General features: G+C 40.9%; 1 protein-coding gene across 6 annotated transcripts in view; it reads right to left on the bottom strand.

The window, feature by feature from the left end:
• Window positions 1–19,916, bottom strand: part of LOC102559634 (RNA exonuclease 1 homolog) — a 33,551-nt gene extending 13,635 nt beyond the window's left edge. For 2 of the 6 annotated variants that reach the window (XM_059724645.1, XM_019490774.2), the window contains exons 1-10: window positions 19,234–19,556; window positions 13,413–14,854; window positions 12,358–12,453; window positions 10,407–10,611; window positions 8,016–8,152; window positions 7,126–7,263; window positions 5,479–5,593; window positions 4,694–4,756; window positions 1,170–1,316; window positions 12–125 (exon numbers count right to left, since the gene is read on the bottom strand). In XM_059724645.1, coding sequence (XP_059580628.1) covers window positions 12–125; window positions 1,170–1,316; window positions 4,694–4,756; window positions 5,479–5,593; window positions 7,126–7,263; window positions 8,016–8,152; window positions 10,407–10,611; window positions 12,358–12,453; window positions 13,413–14,837 — 2,440 coding nt within the window. In that variant the 5' untranslated portion in view covers window positions 14,838–14,854; window positions 19,234–19,556. Of the gene's footprint in view, window positions 1–11; window positions 126–1,169; window positions 1,317–4,693; window positions 4,757–5,478; window positions 5,594–7,125; window positions 7,264–8,015; window positions 8,153–10,406; window positions 10,612–12,357; window positions 12,454–13,412; window positions 14,855–19,233; window positions 19,557–19,799 lie in introns of those variants that run through there. The other 4 variants (XM_019490773.2, XM_014596323.3, XM_006268989.4 and 1 more) reach the window with 4 other exon arrangements.
• Window positions 19,917–20,383: the final 467 nt, after the last annotated feature.

Below are 20,383 nucleotides of genomic sequence, written 5' to 3'. Positions count from 1 at the left end.
AGTATACTTGCCTTTATGCCTCTGTACTCTACCAAAATGGTAGTTGCATTCTTCTTTACGAATATGCTTTCCTGAAGAAGTTACAGCATATATTTTTCCACATCTACAGCATGTTCTTTTGCAAGCTGAAACAAAGTATGATAATTTCATGATCAAAGTTCAGCCTTAAAAAAATAAAAAAATAAAAAAAATTGTACTTTCCACATGGTCAGCCAGGAAGAAGTTATTCAACCTGAAGAACTGAATTAATTAGATTTTTATCATTAGGGTAAACAATGAGCAGGTAATTACTCTACTTAAACAAATATACCCTTAGTACTGTTTGCAAGGCTTGTTGAAACTATGACAAAAAAGCAATCTGTTTCAAGGTGTATACAATACAAAGGTATCATTACAATATGAATTCTTATATCAATAGTGGCATCTACTAGAAGCATTAACATTTTTTACTCCTTACACAAGGGCCTCATCCAGATGAGCACAATCACGTGGTATGTGGCAGTGCAAACACATCTGCACCACTACATACTGCACATTCGAATGTTCTCTGCACTGCAAATGGAGCAGTACAGAGAGTTTAAGAAAACCCATGGCAGGAAGGGGGTAGGAAAAAAAAAGGCAGAGCGGGGCTGGCTACAGCCACGCTGCAGATGCCAGCCAGGATTGCTGCTGCTACAGCCCTAGAAGGCCCCTCCACCTGAAGGCTGCTGGTGCCAGCCCAGTGCTGGCCCCAGCCTGGTAACTTGATGTGTGCCAAAGCACAAATGGCACACATGTTCCTCAGGGACAAGTAGCAGCGGTACACCCTAGCTGTCTCCAGAAACTAAGTGTCTACACCAAGGTCTTTCAAAGATACAGGTGACATTTTGCCCAATTCCAAGTACTTGGGTCAGTCTTGAAGCTTTCTGGTAGGCAGCATCAAAGATGTACACAATTCTAGTTCTAGAACATGCTTAGGTGTACTGAAATCAGTTTGTGAACACTAGTTTTGGAAATGTTCGTAAGGAAATCAGGGCCTCAGTAGCAACATGCTTTATCATAAATTTAAGCAGTTTTTACTTTAGCAGATTGGAAAATAGAAAGTCCAGTGTAAGAGTGTTCTTTGAAGTTCTATTCTTATTTTAATTGTTCTGGATAGGCATTCAGACATCCTACTCTCATTTACTCACGGTCAGATACAGCCGTTTTTGTAACTCCGTTCAATACAGCACTGCCAGGCTTTTCAGGATTTGGTTGAGGGAAATGATTTACATTTAGTTGTTCGTCAGTCAGGATGTAGTCTTTCAGTAGTCTATAGAGAACAATTCCTGTAAGATCTAGTAAAAACGTATAATAGGTTAAGCACATATAGTCAAAATGAGCTCTAAACAAGTGTGTCACTTAACCATCTGCATTGTACATTTAAGGTTTTACTTCAGTTGTGGTATTGTTTTGCAGTTCTAAGTTTACTGGATTCACCAGGGATCCTGGCTTCCTCTTTAAAAATTCCAAATTCTCTAGCTAAAAACCCCAACATTTACTTTTTTGCAATTAAAATGAAAAACCACTAATATATTTCATGCAATGTTTTATTGATATACTTAATATTTTAAAGCAATTTGGAAGCCTACCAGTGCCTTAATCATAATAAAATAAATTCTAAACACCTATATTTTAGATGTTTGTTTTTTTGTTGGTTTGTTTTTATCATCATGGAAAAATAAGAGCTCCCCTTGCCCCCTTCACTCACCAGGATGTGGGTCCAACTGCAGCTGCATCCCCTGCCATACTGCTTTGTGAAGCTAAGCAACTCTGATGCACCAGTGCCCTACCCCTGTACGTGCCATTGCCCCTCACTCCCAATGCAGTTCCCTATTACACCCAGCCCTGCCCTTGACCCTCACTCCCAACCTGCAGCCAACTTGTTCCCCCCAGCCCTGCCAGAGGGGGCCTGCAGCTGCCCCCACCCTGCCAGGTGATGGCTATGGCACTACCTACTCCAGGCTGGGGCTCCTGTGCTATACCAGGTAGCCTGGCCATGGTCTCCCACTTCAGGGCAGCATCTCCTAGCCACTCTGCCCTTAATAGCACAGGCACCAGCCCCTGGTGCCAGCAGCCTGCCCTGGCAGCTCCCCACCACCCCCATAAGATGCCCCTGCCCCCTTCCCCCACTGGTGGGGCAGGTGCCTCCAGGTAGGGCCTGCTGGCAATGGCACAGTACTGGGATCACTGGCAGCACCAAGCACTGCTTCAGATCCCTGCAGCCCCAGCACCCAGACACCTTCTCCCTCCACCCTGCCTTCTCAACACATTCTCTGACACCCACAGCCCGCCCCCCCCCCCGATAGTGCCCAAGCCCTGTCCCTCCAACTCTCCTGCCACACCAATAGACTTACCTGTATCCAGGTGCCAGAGCTGCTCCCACCACCCTGCCTAGCTGTATGCTGGTCATGTGCATGTACATGGTGTCCCCTGCCTCCAAAATCACCCTCCCTCCAGCCCCAAGCAGCTACCTGCAGAGTAAAACCCCCTTTAAATGAGAAAATCCACATTTTTCCACAGCAAATAAAGCCCAGATCCCTGTTGACTCATTTACCTTATCCATTTATAATATCTCTGACAACAGCCAAAACAAAAGAACAGCTCAGTTTCAGATATAAAAAAAATACCTCAAAGTGCTAAATAAATTGTACCTAAATTTGAAGACCATACTGAAGAGCATTCCCTGTACTAGAAAATCAGTATTTTCCTTCAATTTGAAAAGAGAACACACTTATTGTTAGCCAGATTTTTTAAAGAATTGCTATCTATATGCACATTCCTATAGTGTATGTGCATGTACTTCAAACACTTGGGCTTACATTTTTACCCTACAGATATCCTTGGAGAGCATCTGCACCTTCTGCTGACATTCCACGCTGAAAACATAAAAGATGCCTCATCAGTTTTGATGCTGTGTTGGCAAAATATCACTTTTAAAACTTTACACGAGTGGCATGCTTCAATACCACTTTTGAGGAGTTTCGTGTCCTGCATTGTATTCACGAAAAGACACCTTGTACTAAGGTTTTAAAATTACAAGCCATGCAAAGTCCAGCTGATACCACAACTTAATCAGTGACTTCAGTGGCTGTCATGGTCACAAACCCTATCAAGTCTTAAGGCAGGGGGAAGAGTTCTTGGGGTGTCATACAGATTTTTCTGGCGTTTGTTGTATTGATATGGCACATGTAGTCTCCTTGAAAAGCCCATGTTATGGTCTATCCATTTATGTTGCTTTCATCTCTATATGGGTTGTTACATAGTCTGTATATGTCTTTATGATTTTGGGCATGGTTCAAAGGAACAGAGGGATACATGCTTAAGAAATGGAGTAGATAACTGCTAAATCTCTCTTGCTATTGTGTTGTTAGGCCAAAAGCTAAACTACACAGACATTTTTGGGATAGGCACGCCAGTTATTATTTACTTGTAATGGGAAGAACATCTGAATGAAGTGGCAACCAGATGTCCTAGGGAAATAAATCTCTGGAGGATTCTATGACTTGGGAGCAATTTGGACAATGCTGACTGGAGGCAGAGGCTGTATTTTATTTCAGAGGCTTCCTGTGTGACAAGCCTGGTCTTCAGATATTCCTCAGGCTTTGGAGGAGGCCTGGTTCCCAGCAGTCAGGGTTGGTAGAATGAGCAGGAAGGCTGATCTCAGAAGACACTAGCAGGACTCCCAAGGGGCTAGGTGGTAGCCAGATGAGGGAGTATGAAACATTACTTGTCATTTTGTTCCGTTTCCAAACTTATGGGCTGTTTTTCTTGTTCTCCTTTATCCTATATAATAAGTGCTTTTGTTGTCCGTCTCCTTGCTGACTGCCTGTAATGAAGAGTGATCTCTGGGCGAGTGATTTTCCAGGGGGCCCATTCTCTAAGGAAGAAGGACCTAAAATCTCTTTTACAACCCAAGTGGAATCCACCTAGAGATTGCCTTGTTGTAGCTATAAGTAAGGGCTGGTATAAGGCCAGTGGAGCTGAGGCTTGAAGAAATAAGGAATTATCCCAGGACAAACCTTAGTCTGTTCCTTGGGACAAGCAATAAGACTGCCAGGAGAAACTTAAAGGCTCTGGAGGTATACCCCATGAATGGGTCTGTAACCATTATGAAGAGTGAGGAGAGAGGATAAAAATGGAGTCATACTCAGCTAGAGAAAGTGAGCCATTCAGGCCATGAGAACCTCAAATATTCCTGAAAATAATTGTCCCTGAAAAAATAAAGTGTGCAAGGGAGGAGGGAAAAGAAGGACACACAAGGAAAAGAGCATTACCCAGAGAAAGAAAGAGACACTCTAGGGCAAGGGCAAGCATGCAGTCTAGAACAGACACTACCTTCTGGTCAATGTGATTGAAGGGAAACTGAGGAATGGGAACCTGCACCACCTTATACACTCTATATGAAAGGAAGTATGCATTCAAATTGTGAGGTTAACAAGTTTTCCCATCTCAAAAACACTTAAGGTACATTTGTACCCCAAAGGAATGTGGACAAAACCCTGAAGAAAAAAAATAAATGTTAGTCATGAGTGGTATTTGTGTGCAACAAAAACATCCAAGAACTTAAAACCAGAAGTTAGGAAAGAAATGGCTTTCACCTTGAAATAAGGTTAGCCTATTTTATACAGATATATGGAGGTAAAGTAAGGGCATTCAACACAACTATTTTTACCATTTTTCTCTTCTGACTTTCCGGATCCATTTGCATTGGTAGATCTGCTGCCACTAGCTTGCCCTAAATATAGAAACATTTAAAAATATTTTTCTAATTGCATTTGCCAAACATCAGATTTCCTGTAACCCAAGTTTTAAACATAAGGTCTATTGGCCGACTCTGACCCATGAATCTCTAAACTCCATACACCGGCCCTGGCCTTACATGGCTTGCCTGTGCCGGTTCTAGGTCTCCTGTGCACATTGGGTCAGAACAAGGTGCAGACTGGTCACAGGCTGGACTTGGCACTGCATGCAATAGGTGGTCCAGGGAAGAGATCAGCTGCATGTAGCACCCCAGGCTGACCTCCTGTCTTACTTGGAGTGTCAGGTCCAGCCTTCACACTAAAAGCAGTGCACACCCCATGCTGGCCGCACATGCACAGCAAGCTTTGGGGGCAATGCATTTACCACGTGGGCTAGATGTGGTACCATGGGCACTCCCCATGGGAATGGTCCTGGTCTGGCTCAACAACCAAGCCATGGGGCCAGATGAGTTTGAAACCCATGCTCTAATTGTTACAGCACACACATGCTCACTGTAATGATTACAGCATGGGTAATCTTTTACATTACAGCATACATATACACACACGTCATACACTGCATCAGAAGGAAAGTTTTAGAAATAAGTTTACTCAAGAAGAATGTAAAAAGCAGCATAATTTCCCCTACTGAAGAGACACAAAACAATAATCAGATATTGTTCCTTCCATCTGAAATGCCCACTATGAAATAGCTTACCATTGGAAGAGAGGCTACCGTGATCCCTCAGCTTTTTAAGAGTGTTCACAGTAATATTCAGGTACATATTTTTACTGCCACAACGGTCATAAATTGCCTTTTCCTCAGCCAATGCCTAGGTTAAGAGGGAGAGATCAATATAAAACAAGAAGGAAATGACAAAAAACAGTTTAAAACTACAAGCATTAGAAGACAAGTCAAAAGTGAGGAAGACATTACAGCCAAGTACAGACAATCAAAAAGCCCATGAATGGATTCAATCTTTGCAGGTCAGTCTAAGCAGTATAGATTGAACTGATAAGCAAGTGACATTCACTTTTGATTCCAGAATTGCAGCCATGTGCCTGCAGTGGCTCAGGCCAAAAGCTGGGGGGCACTAGAGCATGCCTCCCTGCTTGGCTGAAGCAGACAGCTTGAGCCAAGGTTAGCCCACCCATCCTGTGAGGTTGTTTGTGGGACAGGTGCAAAGGATCCTGGGATGCTGGGGGACTGCAAGTTAACTGATTTAGGTTAAATAAGTTTATTGAACTTCTGTCCCAGATCCTCTCCAGATTCAAATCAAGTCTCATAGTATATCCATCCAAGTTTATCTTAAGCCTGTTTCAGCCATTTTGAAAGTGGTTTATGTCTAGTGAACTTCTGTTGTTACAGATTTGAACTAGTTTCCAATCACATACTAGTTTGTATACAATTTGTCTCTAGCCTAAAAAAAATAACACCACCACCACACAAACAGTAAGGACGTCTGAAAGAAACAGTATTACAAGAAAGTGATTGAGAAGGTAACACAGGGAACAGTTACTGAACAATTAAAGAAATATATGTAGTGGGAATACACACTGAAAAAAGAAATATACTATCTTATATAGTTTGGAAATAGAAAAAAAAAGTAAAGCAAGAACAAGCAAATAGTTATTTCATTTAAGGGAATTTAAAAAAAACAACAAAACCAAACACACACCCTATTAAAACCTTTAATTAGAGGTCTTAAGGTTTAGTTAGATATTAAAGTTTTCAGGCTTTTACTTGTGAACCTCCCAAAAGGTCTTCATAGAACTCAGTACTCAAAACATCTGTTCAGACTTCTCATGCTTGTCACTCACATGGGGAGACTGTCAATTAAGACAATTATTTGGTTTGATATAAACTGTAAATAAGCCTCCACTGAACACAACAATCAAGTGTTGTGGGTGCTTTCCAGGGGAAGATACATTTCCCCAAGCAGGTGATTACAAAACTTCAAGTCAGCAGTTTTAAATTTCTCACCAGACAATGAAATAGTCAGATTTTTATGTATTCCAAGAAGAAAATTTTCTTGACTACTTCAAAATCAAATATTTTGGCAAAGTCCCTTCCTTTGGGGGTGGGGGGCAGGGGAGAAAAAGAGGGGGTTGCACTGGAACAGCAGATGGGAAAGGGAAGAGTAAGAATAAGCAGTTGTAAGGTTTGCCAGCTCTTTTTTGTCAAAGTAGCTCATCAGCATTCTGAAATTAACTGGAAATTATTTCACTTTTTTTTTTTTTTTTTTTTAAATACACATGATATTTTCCTTAATTATGCAAATCTCTTCATACAGGGGTATACAATCTGTATCATTCTTTGCATTTACTTCAAGAACAAAAAAAAAAAACTGAAATAGTGACAAACCTTGTCAAATGCTTCATTTACTGTTCTACAGATTTTCATATATTCTTCAACAAAGAAGTTGACATATCGTTGCCTTGTGTCATGCGATACTTTGGATCCGGATTCTGGAATTACAGAAGGCCTCCTCCGTGTAGAAACCTTAAAAAGTAGATTTTTTTCAAATTATTGTTTGGTAACATGCTGCATAAAAGGGTATGAAAAAAACTTACAGTTGAAACATTTTTACTTAACCTATAAAAATTAATACTTTGTCCAAAATTACATAGAAACTTTTAGATCAGAGATGCATGGGAAAGAGGTAGGAGGCATCAAAAAGCCAAATCAGAAGACAATAGGGTGTTCAGGTCTCCAAAGCAGGAGTTAATATTAACTGCTATTATTTATAGTCAGTAATTTGCCTCTTTGGCCTTTATCTCCCATCTATTTTTTATTCCGCCTGGGATACTGAATTGGATTTTTTAAAGGGACTTGTTATTTTGATATATTCTCAAGATTGTTACTTAGAACAGAACAAAGCAGTTTGGTTTTATTTTGTGTAAGACTCCACAGGTTTCCTAAATATATATTTCAAGTTTTTAAAAGTTCTATTAAAAATATTAGCTCTCAGTTTTTCCTTCTCAATTTTTTTCCTAGCTATGACAATAAGAATTCTCTCATCAGTATATTTCAAAATACTGCTTAAAGTTCTAGTGCTGAAAAATGTGACAAAATAATTAACTTACTGTTATAACAAATTTCAAAGTAGCATACATAGTACAAGAGGTTATTTAAAACATGGATTAATATTTATTATTAGATGCCAAATTATGCAGTATTTAAAGCAACAGCCTTTTACATGGCAATTACAGAATTTGGGCACACAAATGCTTGTTTTCATCCTGCTACAGTACCTTCATAGGCATGGGTGCAGTCCTTTTTACCGAGAGAGTAGAAGATCTGTATGGCATTCCCATTACAGCATTTCCTTGTAGAACCACATTCAGTTGACTGGTTGCAACAGGCTGAACTTCAAGCATATTTAAAGAGACTGAAATAAGAAGAAAAAAAAAACAAAAAAAGAAAGACTGTTTATCATGGTGAAGAGTTAAATGTTACTAGCTCAATCTACTCCCATTGAAGGGAGATGCACATAAAAAAACCCCCACCTTTCCTTTGCTAACCAAAGTGGGTTAGCCAAGCTTTAGGAATAGCCAGGGTCTAGGTAGCATAAGAAGGACTTTACACTTTCTCATTAAATTTTATATGGAAGATATGTAGATATTACAGTAATATGTAGTAATATCAATGTTTAAGAGAAGTGACTAAGTAACTGGATCTAAAGATTATCTTTAAGCGTTTAGGCAAGTGCATGCTCAAACCGTAAAGTAGGAAAGTAAAGAAAAAAAAATTCATTCAGTTATATCTTAACTTCACGAACCTTTTACACAAATTTCACTCATAAAGCACTTTCCAACCACTAATTCTTTTTAGTAATATGAAGCAAGTAAAATGCAACCTCAGAGACTAAGGAAACAAGTTGCTAGACACAGGCCTTTTAATTCAAAACACTACACTCTGGACATATCCATTATACTTAATATGAGGGCCGTGCAAAACTTTGGTTGCCATTTCTATTCAGCCCCATTTGGCGGCTGAATGTCTGACATGAATCAGGAGACCCGTTAATCTCTCCAAATCGAATCAGAGGCTTCTGAATCTCTACAAATCGACATTCGGCCATAGACACAGCTTTATGTTTTTTCTACATACCAAGGTACCAGGTAGCTCATGAACGCCAAGATGGTGGGGCAGATGAAGCATCCCACGGGAGTGGAAAGGGGGTCCCCAACGTGCTTGGTGGCGAACTTGGAAGTAGACCAGAGGTACTTCTGGTCCACTTCCGGGTCTGCTGCAGAGCATGCAGGGGCCCTTCTCCCCACCCCCTGGCTCAGTGACTGGTGCCTCCTGGGCCTGTGGGGGGGCATCCAGGGTCCCCCCCCAGCCAATCACCGAGTGGGGGGGCATGGGAGGAGGGGTCACCCCATGTGCTTGGCAGTGGACCCAGAAGTGGATTGGAAGTTCTTCTGGTCCACTTACAGGTCCTGCTGCCAAGCATTTGTCGCCACCCCCCCCTTCCTCCTGTGGGATGCTCCATTCACCCAACCATCTAGAGCGTTCATGAGCTGCACCTGGTATCTCAAGGCATGTAGAAAAGAAAATGAAAAAAAAACCTAGATGAAGGTGCGTCTATGGCCAAATCGCTGTTTCTCTGAATCAGCATCGAATCTTCAGATTTGGAGTCGGCCGAATTGAAATTGGGACAGTGATCCGAATCAACAAGTTGAATCACTGTCCCTTGAATCAGGCTGAATCAGAATTGAACACTTCGCACACCTCTACTTAATATGTATGCTTGGCACAAGCAATGTACCACTTCAAAGGGGAAAGAAAGGGAAATAGTTACACAACATGAAAAAGTAGCTCAGTCTGTTCTGAGGCTAGTTTGGTTTCCCCCCACCCCCTTCTCCACACATGAAAACTCACTAAACGTTACTTCAAATACAGAGTAAAAAAAACAAACCCCAAACTGGGAAAATAGTAGTTCCCTCCCTCCCCCATAGTTACTTATCTGAAGTGTTTCTGTTTTGTTTTTTAAGCCACAGTAGTTAATGCAGCTACTTAACTGTTGTGGAATGAAAGGGGGAAAACCCTCACATGAAAAGAGGACTGTAAAACCACACCATTTGTTGACATGATTGTTTAAAAATTAAAGTTCAATTAAAGTCAGTAGACTTGTAAAACTATTATAGCACTATTTTAGTTCCAACATCAGCATGAAAAAAAAAAAAAAAAAAGATAAAAGGTTTTTGGTCTTCCGTCTTCTTACAACAGAGAGAGTTGTAAGGAAAAGAAAAATAAATTCAGAGGGGGAAGCAGCAGAAGAGGAGGTATCATACTATATGGCTTTTCTAAAGTCCTGCCCACTTAAGTGATTACTTGCAATTGTACTAAAATGCTTAGAAACTGTTTTCAGAAGAAGAAACAATCTAGACCAAGCTTCAGCTAAAAACAAATGCAAGAACCTTTGTAAGAATGCCATTATCCTGACACTTAATATCTTGATTATGGGTAATATTTTAAATAATGAAGTGAAGCAAGAGAGTTCACTGGAGCATCTAACATTCAAAAGTATGCTCATTTAGGACAAAAATTTTCATAAAACAGATTCCAAGCTGATCCAAGTGACAATTTTATTAAAAATAAAAAGTACTGGTTTATCTCAGTTTCTCAAGTTCTCATACCCATTGATCCTACACTTTGACTCTGAGTCATTGATGATCCAGACACATTTTTCTTCTGCCCAGAAGTTGCAGCAACAAAAGCTTGGCCACTCTTAACAGCAGCTGTTATCTGCGCTGCCTGGTGCTGTACCTGCAGGATTCTGGCATTGGCCTGCTGTGGAGGAGGTGCTTTAAAAGGCACAATTATTTCTTTGCTAGTTTGTACCTGGTAGACATGAAAACATTAGAAGTTAAATAATTGATCTGTATATTCTCTCTGTCAAATACAGTTTCAAGTTACAAGGATAACTAGTATGCCACATATTTACAAGATGTAACCAAATGCCATGCTCCCATAATCATATTCCCTCTCAAAAAGAATTAACAAAAACCCTACAAGACCAGATCTTCAATGGGCATAAAGTGACATAGCCACATTGACCTGAGTGGAGATACATTAATCCATACTAACTGAGTTTCAGACCCTACAGACTTCTTTTCTTTTAAGTGCGTTTCCCCGCCCCCCTCCACTCAAGCAACTGTACATTCTTATTATTTTCATCCTTATCCTCATCCTCTCCTCCCATAACACTTTATGTAGTTAGGATGACAACAGAAGATTTCTAGGCTCAGTATGTACAGACAGTCAAAAAGCCCAAGGCTGAACCAATTCAATCTTCACAGGTTAGTCTAAACTGCATAGACTGAGTTGATAACCAAGTGAACAGACATTAACTTTTTATTCTGGAAATATAGCCACATGCTTGCAATGGCCCAGACCAGAGGTCACTACAGCATATCTCCCTGCTTCACTGGAGCTTGGGCCAACACTAGCCCACCCATCCTGTGAGGTGGGGCTTGTGAGAGATGCAAAGCATCCTGGGATGCTGGGCAACTATGAGTTAACTTGAATCTGGAAGGGATCTGGGGCAGAAGTTCAATAAATATCATTTTAACCTAAAGCAGTAAAGTCTGATAGTACATCCATCCAGGTTCATCTTAAACCAGTTTCTGCCATTTTGAAAGTGGTTTATCTGCACTGAACTTCTGTTGTTAGATTTGAACTGGTTTCTAATTACTTATACTGGTTTATATGTAATTTCTGTCCCTAGCCATAAAGATTGAGTTCCTACTCTGAAACTGCTTATTTTGTGAAGTTTTCCATGTCCACATAAGTGTTATAAGACAGACATTTAACACTAGACATCTAAAAAATATATATATACACAAAAGCCATGTACAAAATAATCCTATTTTGCATATTGCATAAAATGTAAATTAAGAACAGCCTAGAACCAAATGCATTTCTTCCATAAATGTTCAGGTACTACATGTTTGTCAAGGGTATATAAAAACGTAACATCTGTTAAAGCTATCGCGATAGACATTTTCGCTTGAAGAATAATTTAATTTATAAAATCAGGGCTCCCAGCACTTCAGATAAAGGATGACTGTTCTGTGCTTTGAATTGCTAGTTAACATAACTGATCTCAGGCTTATACTTAGACAAATCACGTTCATTGGGACTATACTCATTTGCTTACCATTCCGCAATTGACTTAATTTTTAGCTCAATAATGGAGGGGGGAGGGGAAGAGGGCATGTATGCAGTATTTTAGAAACAGCTGTACTGAAAAAAAAAAAAATGGTAAAAGTGATTCATTTTAAGAAACTCTACTAGCTCACTATGGACTCTTGCTTTGTTGAAATGGAGCAAAGCTTTGAGTCCTACTTTGTTATGGTGAGAGTTTCATTACTGAAAAGTATCTGAATAGTACAGCTGTCCATCATAGAACCTTTCTGGCACAAATGAGAACAGAACTTAGAAAAACTGAATGAATCTATTAGTTTAATTTATCTCTCACCTTGCACCCCAAAAGGTATTAACCTACAACGAAGAAGATAAACTAGCACATATACACATAATATGAGCAGAGAGCAAATGCTCTTAAAAGTTACCAGAACAACTCACATCAAATTTTGCAGTATGAGCAATTCTTTTCTTCTGCCCAAAACCTGTATTTGTCTTGGAATCCAATGCCTCAGCTTCAGTATTTATTCCATGGGCCTATTAAAAATAAGAATAAGGAGAACATGCATTCTCTTTTTAATTACAGGAAGAGTGTACAAACCCATATGAAGTCCCTAAACTCTGATAGCTTGCTCAATTTCCTACTCATAGTTGCAACAAATAGAAAAAAAAAATCTGGACATATAAAAAAAAATCTAAAGGTACCCTAGGCAGAAATATATGCATTCTTGTATCATAGATCCATGGTGAGAAATTCATGTTTATGCTCATGTTCAGGAAAAAGTAGAACATTTTCAAGGCTTAAGATATTTCTAGATATGAAATACTATGAACATAAAAACTTCAATTTAATTCATACTCAGCTAATCGCCAAGTTTGAGAAAAAGTCATTAAAAAAAAAATACAATAGCATAGTCACAATGTAAGGTCGCCATATATCAAATTTCAGCTCGAGTGCCCAAAGGAGTCATTTAGAATTTTTCTTCAAGTTTGCTAATAGACACAGCTCCCCATGATTTATAGGAGATGTAGACATGTCCTAACAGTGCACAAAAGTGTTGCCTTGAAAAGATGCCCTGACTCTGTCCCTTCCATTCAGGCTACATGCCAAAACACCTAGTAATGTAGCTGCTGTTAGAACAACATCGGGTACACAGAAATAAGTGTTTCTGAGACTGCAAACAGCATTGGGTACGAAAGGCATTTTTACATGTGCTCTGGGAGGTTGGGAGTGTGGGGGGAGAGGGGTGCGGTGCTTTAATTAGAGTAGCTGTGAGAGCCCACAGCATCTCATGTATCAGCATCTCCATGCACCTTTGAACATTGAATGTGTTCATCAATTCTGAGCACGGAACGCTAGATTAAAGTCTGAGAAATATACAGTTGGACATTAGATCAAATTACATGATTTGACATAACATGGAATATATGGATGATTCTTCTCCCTCTTTTCCCCACTCACTAGCACCACAAAGTGTGGAAGCAAAGGAAAGCACCTGGTTAGCCATCTTTTCCTTCAGTGCTTCACTTTCAACAAACTCATTGAAAATTCTCCGGCATTCTTCTGTGGGATCATCCGATTCAGAGACCGATGAATCCTCTTCACTATAATCCATCTCTTCAGAAGAAGAATCTAATACAATTATTTCACTTTCTTTGCTGTTAGCTTGAATCCTACAACTATCACTTCCTTCCTTAAAGTTTTTAATTAAGACACCTGTATCAGGACCAGTTTCTTTGAACAAATTTAATTTATCAGATGGATGGCTAGATATGTTGTCCAGCAGTTTATGTCTCCCATTTTCCCAGCTACGCAGAGCTTCATTTGTATTTTCTGATAATTTCTTAGGAATACCCCGGTTTACTGCAGATTTATCTTTTAAACTATCTTCAGAACACCAACTTCTCTGGACCATACTTTGGGTGCTTGGGAAGTTATAATTAGTATGTTCTTCAACATTAGATGTTTTCACGGGTATTTCAGTCTGTGTGCTACCTGTATTCAATGTCTCTTTCTGCATTCCTACCACAGTATGATAAAGTGAAGGCATGTTATTTTCAGTAGAATTAGTAAGAGTGTTACTGTGTTCCTGGAGGTTATTAGAAACCTTTAAAATATCGCTTTTCACATCCAGAAAGTTTGTGCTTTGAGTTTTTGATGACATTTTCAGTGTTTCTTCAGTGTTGCCTAAACCCTCGTTATCTTTCTGTAGACCTCCACTGCCCAATGTTCTTTTTTCCTCTGCATACTTGCATTCTTCTGCTCTGTCTCTGTTCTGCAGATTATCTGCAAGGGTTACAAAAGCACATTTTTCTTCCCATTCCAATTTTTTATAGCTCCTACTTATTTTTGGCTTCTTAGTGAGAGTCAACGGAGGAACATCAATTACAAGAACATCATCGTCATCAGATTCTTGGAGGTTTATTTCAAGTTTTATAGGTGAAGAGCTCCTTGCTCTCTTCTTTGGAGAACCATGTTTGTTTTCAAATACAGTCTCCAAAAACATCTGTTGATTGTCACAAGGAGATGCTTCCATTTGCTGAAATTGCTGTTTGTCATTTTCATCCTCTTTTGCTAAAGAAGAGCTAAGTAAGCCTGCAGAATAATTTAGCAATGGATCATATTCAAGGTCAGTTGCTGGACAACTATGGTCAAGAACATATTTACTGGATGCAAAAGGATAGGCATGATTAGAGTGTTTAGATGATGAAACAGCAGGCTGTTTAAGTACTTGAGGAGGGTTACATTGATCATCTTGGTCAGAGGAAAAATCGTTTCCCTTAAGATCTTTTGGAATCAAAAACAAATTGTTTTTAGACATTTCATCTTTTAAGTTATGTTGTAAGAATCTCTTCTGTTCGTCTTTAAATTCTGTCTTCACTGACTCTTTCTGTTTTTTAGTTCTTCCCAGTCCTTGCATATTTTCACCTAGCCCTGCTGGTGAAAAAAAAAAAAAAAAAATTGTATCACTCACTGATCTCACTCACATGAGTATTAAATTGTAAACTACAAGAAATTCACCTGAAAAATATCTTCTAGCTCATGAATGACATGACCTATGATAAGACTCTACAGACTCAGGTTTTCCATGGGCTTGGCAACCAATTTTATCTAACCATTTACTCATAATCTTTATTTTGACAATGGTATGTCATAAAATAATATTTAAATAGTCATATTGTCATCAGTAAAATAACTTCCAGATAGTTCTGAAAGCATGACTAGTATGTAATTAACATAGTTTACACAGACAGTTTGATATACTGATCCTTACCTTTTGAAAAAGGTAAAAAGAAGAGGGTAAAAGGGGGTAAAAAGAAGGTACCAGGTAACATGGGGCCTCTGTAGGACACGCTAGGAAATCTGGTTATTGCACCAGACAGCAAAGCTAACCTATTTAACAATTTATTTGCTTCCATTTTTCTGAGTAGGGACCTGGTCATCCCTCCCCCACTGGGACCCCCGTAGGCCCAGCAGGAGGCACACCCAGACCTAGGGTCAGCAAGGACCTAGTCAGGGAACTTCTGGAGGGACTGGACATATTTAAATCAGCAGGTCCTGACAATCTCTACCCCAGAGTGCTGAGAGAACTAGCAGAGGTTATTGTGGGACCTCTGGCACAGCTTTACGAGCACTCACAGTGCTCTGGTGATGTGCTGGAGGACTGGAAAAGGGCCAACGTGGTTCCCATTTTCAAAAAAAGGGAGGAAGGAAGACCCAGGAAACTATAGGCCTATTAGTCTTACCTCGGTCCCGGGGAAGCTTTTTGAGAAAATATTCCTGGCACATGTCCCCAAGGGGCCAGCATGGGAGACTATGCTTAGGGGCAACCAAATGGGTTCATTAGAGGCAGGTCCTGTCAGACCAACCTGGTGGCCTTCTATGACCAGGTCACCAAATCCCTGGATGCAGGTGTCACAGTGGATATAGCCTTTCTGGACTTTAGGAAAGCCTTTGACACGGTCTTTTACCCCATTCTCATTAAAAAGTTAGGAGACTGCGGTGTTGATGCCTACACAGTCAGATGGGTCACTAATTGGCTGGAGGGCTGCATCCAGAGAGTGGTGGTGGACAGATCTTATTTGACCTGGAAGGATGTGGGCAATGGGGTTCCCCAGGACTCAGTCCTCAGGCCTGCACTGTTCAACATCTTTATCAGCAACTTGGACAAAGGGGTACAATGCATCCTGTTTAAATTTGCAGATGACACTAAAATGTGGCATGAAGTAGGCATGCTAGAAGGAAGGAATAGGCTGTAATTGGATCTGGACAGGTTAGAGGGCTGGGCAGATGAGAACAGGATGCGTTTCAACACTGAAGAGTGCAAGGTATTGCACCCCGGGAAGAAGCAGCAGCAGACGACCTACACACTGGGGAACTCCTTTCTCGTCAGTGCAGAGGCAGAAAAGGATCTTGGTGTCATTATTGAGACCAATATGAACATGGGCCAACAGTGTGGGGATGTGGTCAGGAAGCCAACCGTACCTTGTCATGCATCCACAGATGCATCTTGAGCAGGTCCAAGGAGGTGATCCTCCCCCTCTATGCAACATTGGTTAGGCTGCAGTTGGAGTACTGCATCCAGTTCTGGGCGCCGCACTTCAGGAGGGATGTGGACAGCATGGAGAGGGTCTAGAGGAGGGCCACCCGTATGATCAGGGGGCAGCAGGGCAGGCCCTACAAGGAGAGGCTAAGAGACCTGAACCTGTTCAGCCTCCACAAGAGAAGGCTAAGGGGGGAAATCTAGTGGCAGTCTACAAACTAGTCAGAGGGGGCCAGCAGGCATTGGGGGAGTCCCTGTTCCCCCGAGCACTCCCAGGAGTGACTAGAAATAATGGACACAAGCTGGCAGTGGGTAGATTCAGGCTATATATCAGGAGGCGCTACTTCACTGTCAGGGTGGCTAGGATCTGAAACCAACTTCCAAGAGAAGTGGTGCTGGTTTCTATCCTGGGAGTCTAAAAGGAGGCTGGATGAACATCTTGCTGGGGTCATTTGACCCCAGTGCTGTTTTCTGCCATGGCAGGGGGTCGGACTTGATGATCTGCTCAGGTCCCTTCTGACCCTACCTACTATGAAACTATGAAAAGTTGTACTGCACTTAAGCAGAGAAAAAAAAGATACAACTTTGAAACTGCAAAACACTTTATGTGCTGCAGTCATTACACTGACATCAGTATAATGTTTCATGATGCATGCGAGGGGAGGGAAGTGGGGAGGAAAGTCACCTTAAGATTTCCCTGGAACTCTATACTAATCATGAGGGTTACCAAGTTGAAAAGAAAGTTCTCTCTCCAAATTAACTGACTCTCAGAATACAGTCTCTGATATTAAGGTTTCAATATAAATTGGGGGCATTTTCCTCAGAAAATAGTAGTGTAGGAAAAATTAAAGCTAGATTGACAATTGAAAACTTCTAGGCCTCCCTCGGAAAAGGAACGTTCCACACTTTAGTTTTAAAATTGAACTTGGAACTAGTTTTTTTACATCTGATACATTAAACAGCTAGTTTAGTCCCATTATGACTGGGATTTGTATATTATTCCTTTAAAAAAAAAGGAAACAAATGCACAAGGAATATAAATGTTAACCCCAAATAAGAGTGCATTTAGATAAGGGAGCTGGGGGGGGAGGGGGGAAGGAATCAGCTGTTCATCCTCTCCTAAGGAGTGACGCTACAATCCATACCCAGGAGTGATCAATTTATTTTACTCAAGAGTGAAATAAAAGCCATCACAAAATACTGTTTCGCCACAAAACACTGAAGATTATTCAGCAGCCCAAGATATGGGATTTGAGTCACAGAAATAACAATCAGTGCAGGTTTTGTGGTTGCTGCTGGGTGGGTAGTATTTTTAGATCTGACAGAGATCAGTAACCAGTTTCACAAGCGTCATAAGTCATTGCAATACTGTAATGTATTAAAGTCACTGTGGGTTAGGGGGATGTTATATGTTCGCTCTCAACATCTGCAAGTCATTGGGATGCAGTGACCTATTAAAAGTGAGGGCATGTTAAGGAGATAATCCTTGACTGAAGGGGAACAATTTTGCAACACTAAGAGGGCACTTAACAGGTACCAGACTGCTTTAAATTTTGACTGCTTGAGTTTTAACTGCACTTAGTAATCATTAAATTGATCATGTGAACACCGTGCTAAGACTGGTATTCGATTGGAGTTGTGAGGGAGAAGTTTGACTTGGTGGGAAGACTGTTCTCTTCTGCCAGCCCACTCAGTATTTAACTCTAGTTAAAAGTTGCTTTAATTCTGTTGATTGGCTTCTTCTGGGTCTTGAAAACGGAAAGAAAAAGAAGTTTCTACTGTGTAGAAAGAGAGACTATATGCAGCATGAAGCCACTGCTGTGTGACACTAAACATGCCTGGAATTGCAAGTCATTTAGGACCCCAAATTAATTCTCTTTAAAAACTAAAGACCTAAAATGAAATTGAAAAGATAGAGCTGTACCTCTTATTTAAAGACTGGTTAGTATCAGCAACTCTTAACAGGTAGATTTGAGAGCAGGAAAGATTTAGCAAGATATATAGTAAAAGAATATAAAATATTGAAGACTACAATATAGAAGACCATTGATTTCACTATTTGAAGGTCAGTTATAGTATAGGTCTTGCCAGCTTTTCACTTCAGTTTCTTATCCAATAATCAGCTATAGCAAGTGCCAGATACCCTAACAGGAACAAAGCTCATTGGCAAGAGATGCACCAAAAGGAAAAAAAGAAAGATGTGACAGTTCTTAGAAGTATCACTTGATATGCTCCTAGAAAACACTCCCACTAAGGGATGAGAACAGTATGCAAACAATACAAAGCCACATGCCTTTCATGTTCTACTGAACTTCTAAACGGACACATCTCCACCCTCTTTTCTAGACAGGAACACTTGTTTTTGTTACATGTCACCAGTCTTACAAATAACTCCAAGGACCAGCATGGGTTTAAAAAGTGAAAAGACAAGCATCACATTTTAACATAATGCCTTGAATTTGGCAGCCTGAAGTTTCCTCGCTATACCAAGAGCTTCAGAGATTGAACAATTCTGAAGAACAGCTTGTATTTCCTGAGCCTTGTTGCATGCATCATTTCATGCTAAAATAGCATTTCTCTCCCACCAAAAGCTAGCTTACACACACATTTTTAAGAAGGTGCTATGAACCCCCCCCCCCCAACAAAACAACAACAAAAAAGTCATTTCACCCTTTAAGTCTTGTGCACAATGCCATAACATACACAATACTGAAAAAGTCAAATCTATTTGAGCTTCCAGACAGAGGTATTACTTAGTATAATGGAAACAAACCTGTGGGTCTCCTTGCAACTGTTTGACTTAAAGGCCTACTTAACAAGCAGTGAGAAATGCTAGGTGATCACCAGCTTATAAGGGCCACCTGCAGTTGGCTTGTGTAGAGGCTGCAAAGCTTCCTGGCCCTGTCAGCAGCTGTAGCAAGTGGCTTCTCTTACTAGAAGGAATCACTCCAGCTCAGCCCCTAGCCTTGTCCTCAGACAGACACCGCATAGGTGCTAAAGGATCCAGATCAGGGCACTATTGTGGGAGGGACTGATTCACTCATGTTTAAGGAGTTTAAGAAGCAGAGACCATCCCCAATACCTCCCCTCCTTGTCACCCTATCTTGCCCCCTCCCCATCCAGTCAAGCTATGCTCAGTTCCTCCCACTGAAGACATGCCCTCCCCCCATCCCCTCCTCACCCATGCCAGGTGGGACACTCAGGAGCAGCTTACTCCCTGCTGCCTTGTACTTGTGCTAGCAGCTGCCACCTGAGGTACTGTCAAAAGGGCACAAAAGGTCCTTGAAGTAACCAGCAGAGCACAGCATTCACAACCCTCCCTCCCCCTAACACACATACCCCAGTGACCGCTAGGAGGCTATGGACCCCAACACCTCACAGCGTGCCAACCCTAGCACATGGGACCAGTCACCCCCACCAGAACCATTTCCATTACTGCCAGAGGAGGTAGTGAGGCTTGCAGTATTTATAGCAAGCTCCCTTTGAGGGGTGGGGCTTGAAGTTTCCATGAAGCCAATGGCAGGGCAGGATTCCTAGGAGTGAGGACCACCTGAGAGGGCTCTGTGGGCCTCCTAGGCACAACCCTTAATGCCATGTGGCTGGCTAGTGCCTGTAGTATCAGAGTTAAGATTTGTTTTTGTGGGGGTAGTGCAAAGCCTAGCAGTCTGTAATAGTAGTAGAGGCTCTTATGGATTTGCTGTTAAGCTCCTATTTCCAAATTATTTTTATTTACTGAGTTAATTTTTATGTGTGTAGCAATATGAAGGTTTGGGTGTCTGCCAAACACTGCTGTTATTATCACTATTAATGTTGTCTGCGACTGCTATTTTGCAGCTTCCTGTTTGATGATGAAGCTGGGTACTCCTGATTCACTGTTTCGTTCAGGAAGGAAACTGAGAAGGGGCTCTTGATTCAGTGCTTAG

This window comes from Alligator mississippiensis, chromosome 3 (genome assembly GCF_030867095.1).
Source record: "Alligator mississippiensis isolate rAllMis1 chromosome 3, rAllMis1, whole genome shotgun sequence".
Classification (NCBI taxonomy): domain Eukaryota; kingdom Metazoa; phylum Chordata; order Crocodylia; family Alligatoridae; genus Alligator; species Alligator mississippiensis.
Note: the sequence above shows the minus strand (reverse complement) of the source record. Positions and strands in the feature narration are given on the sequence as shown.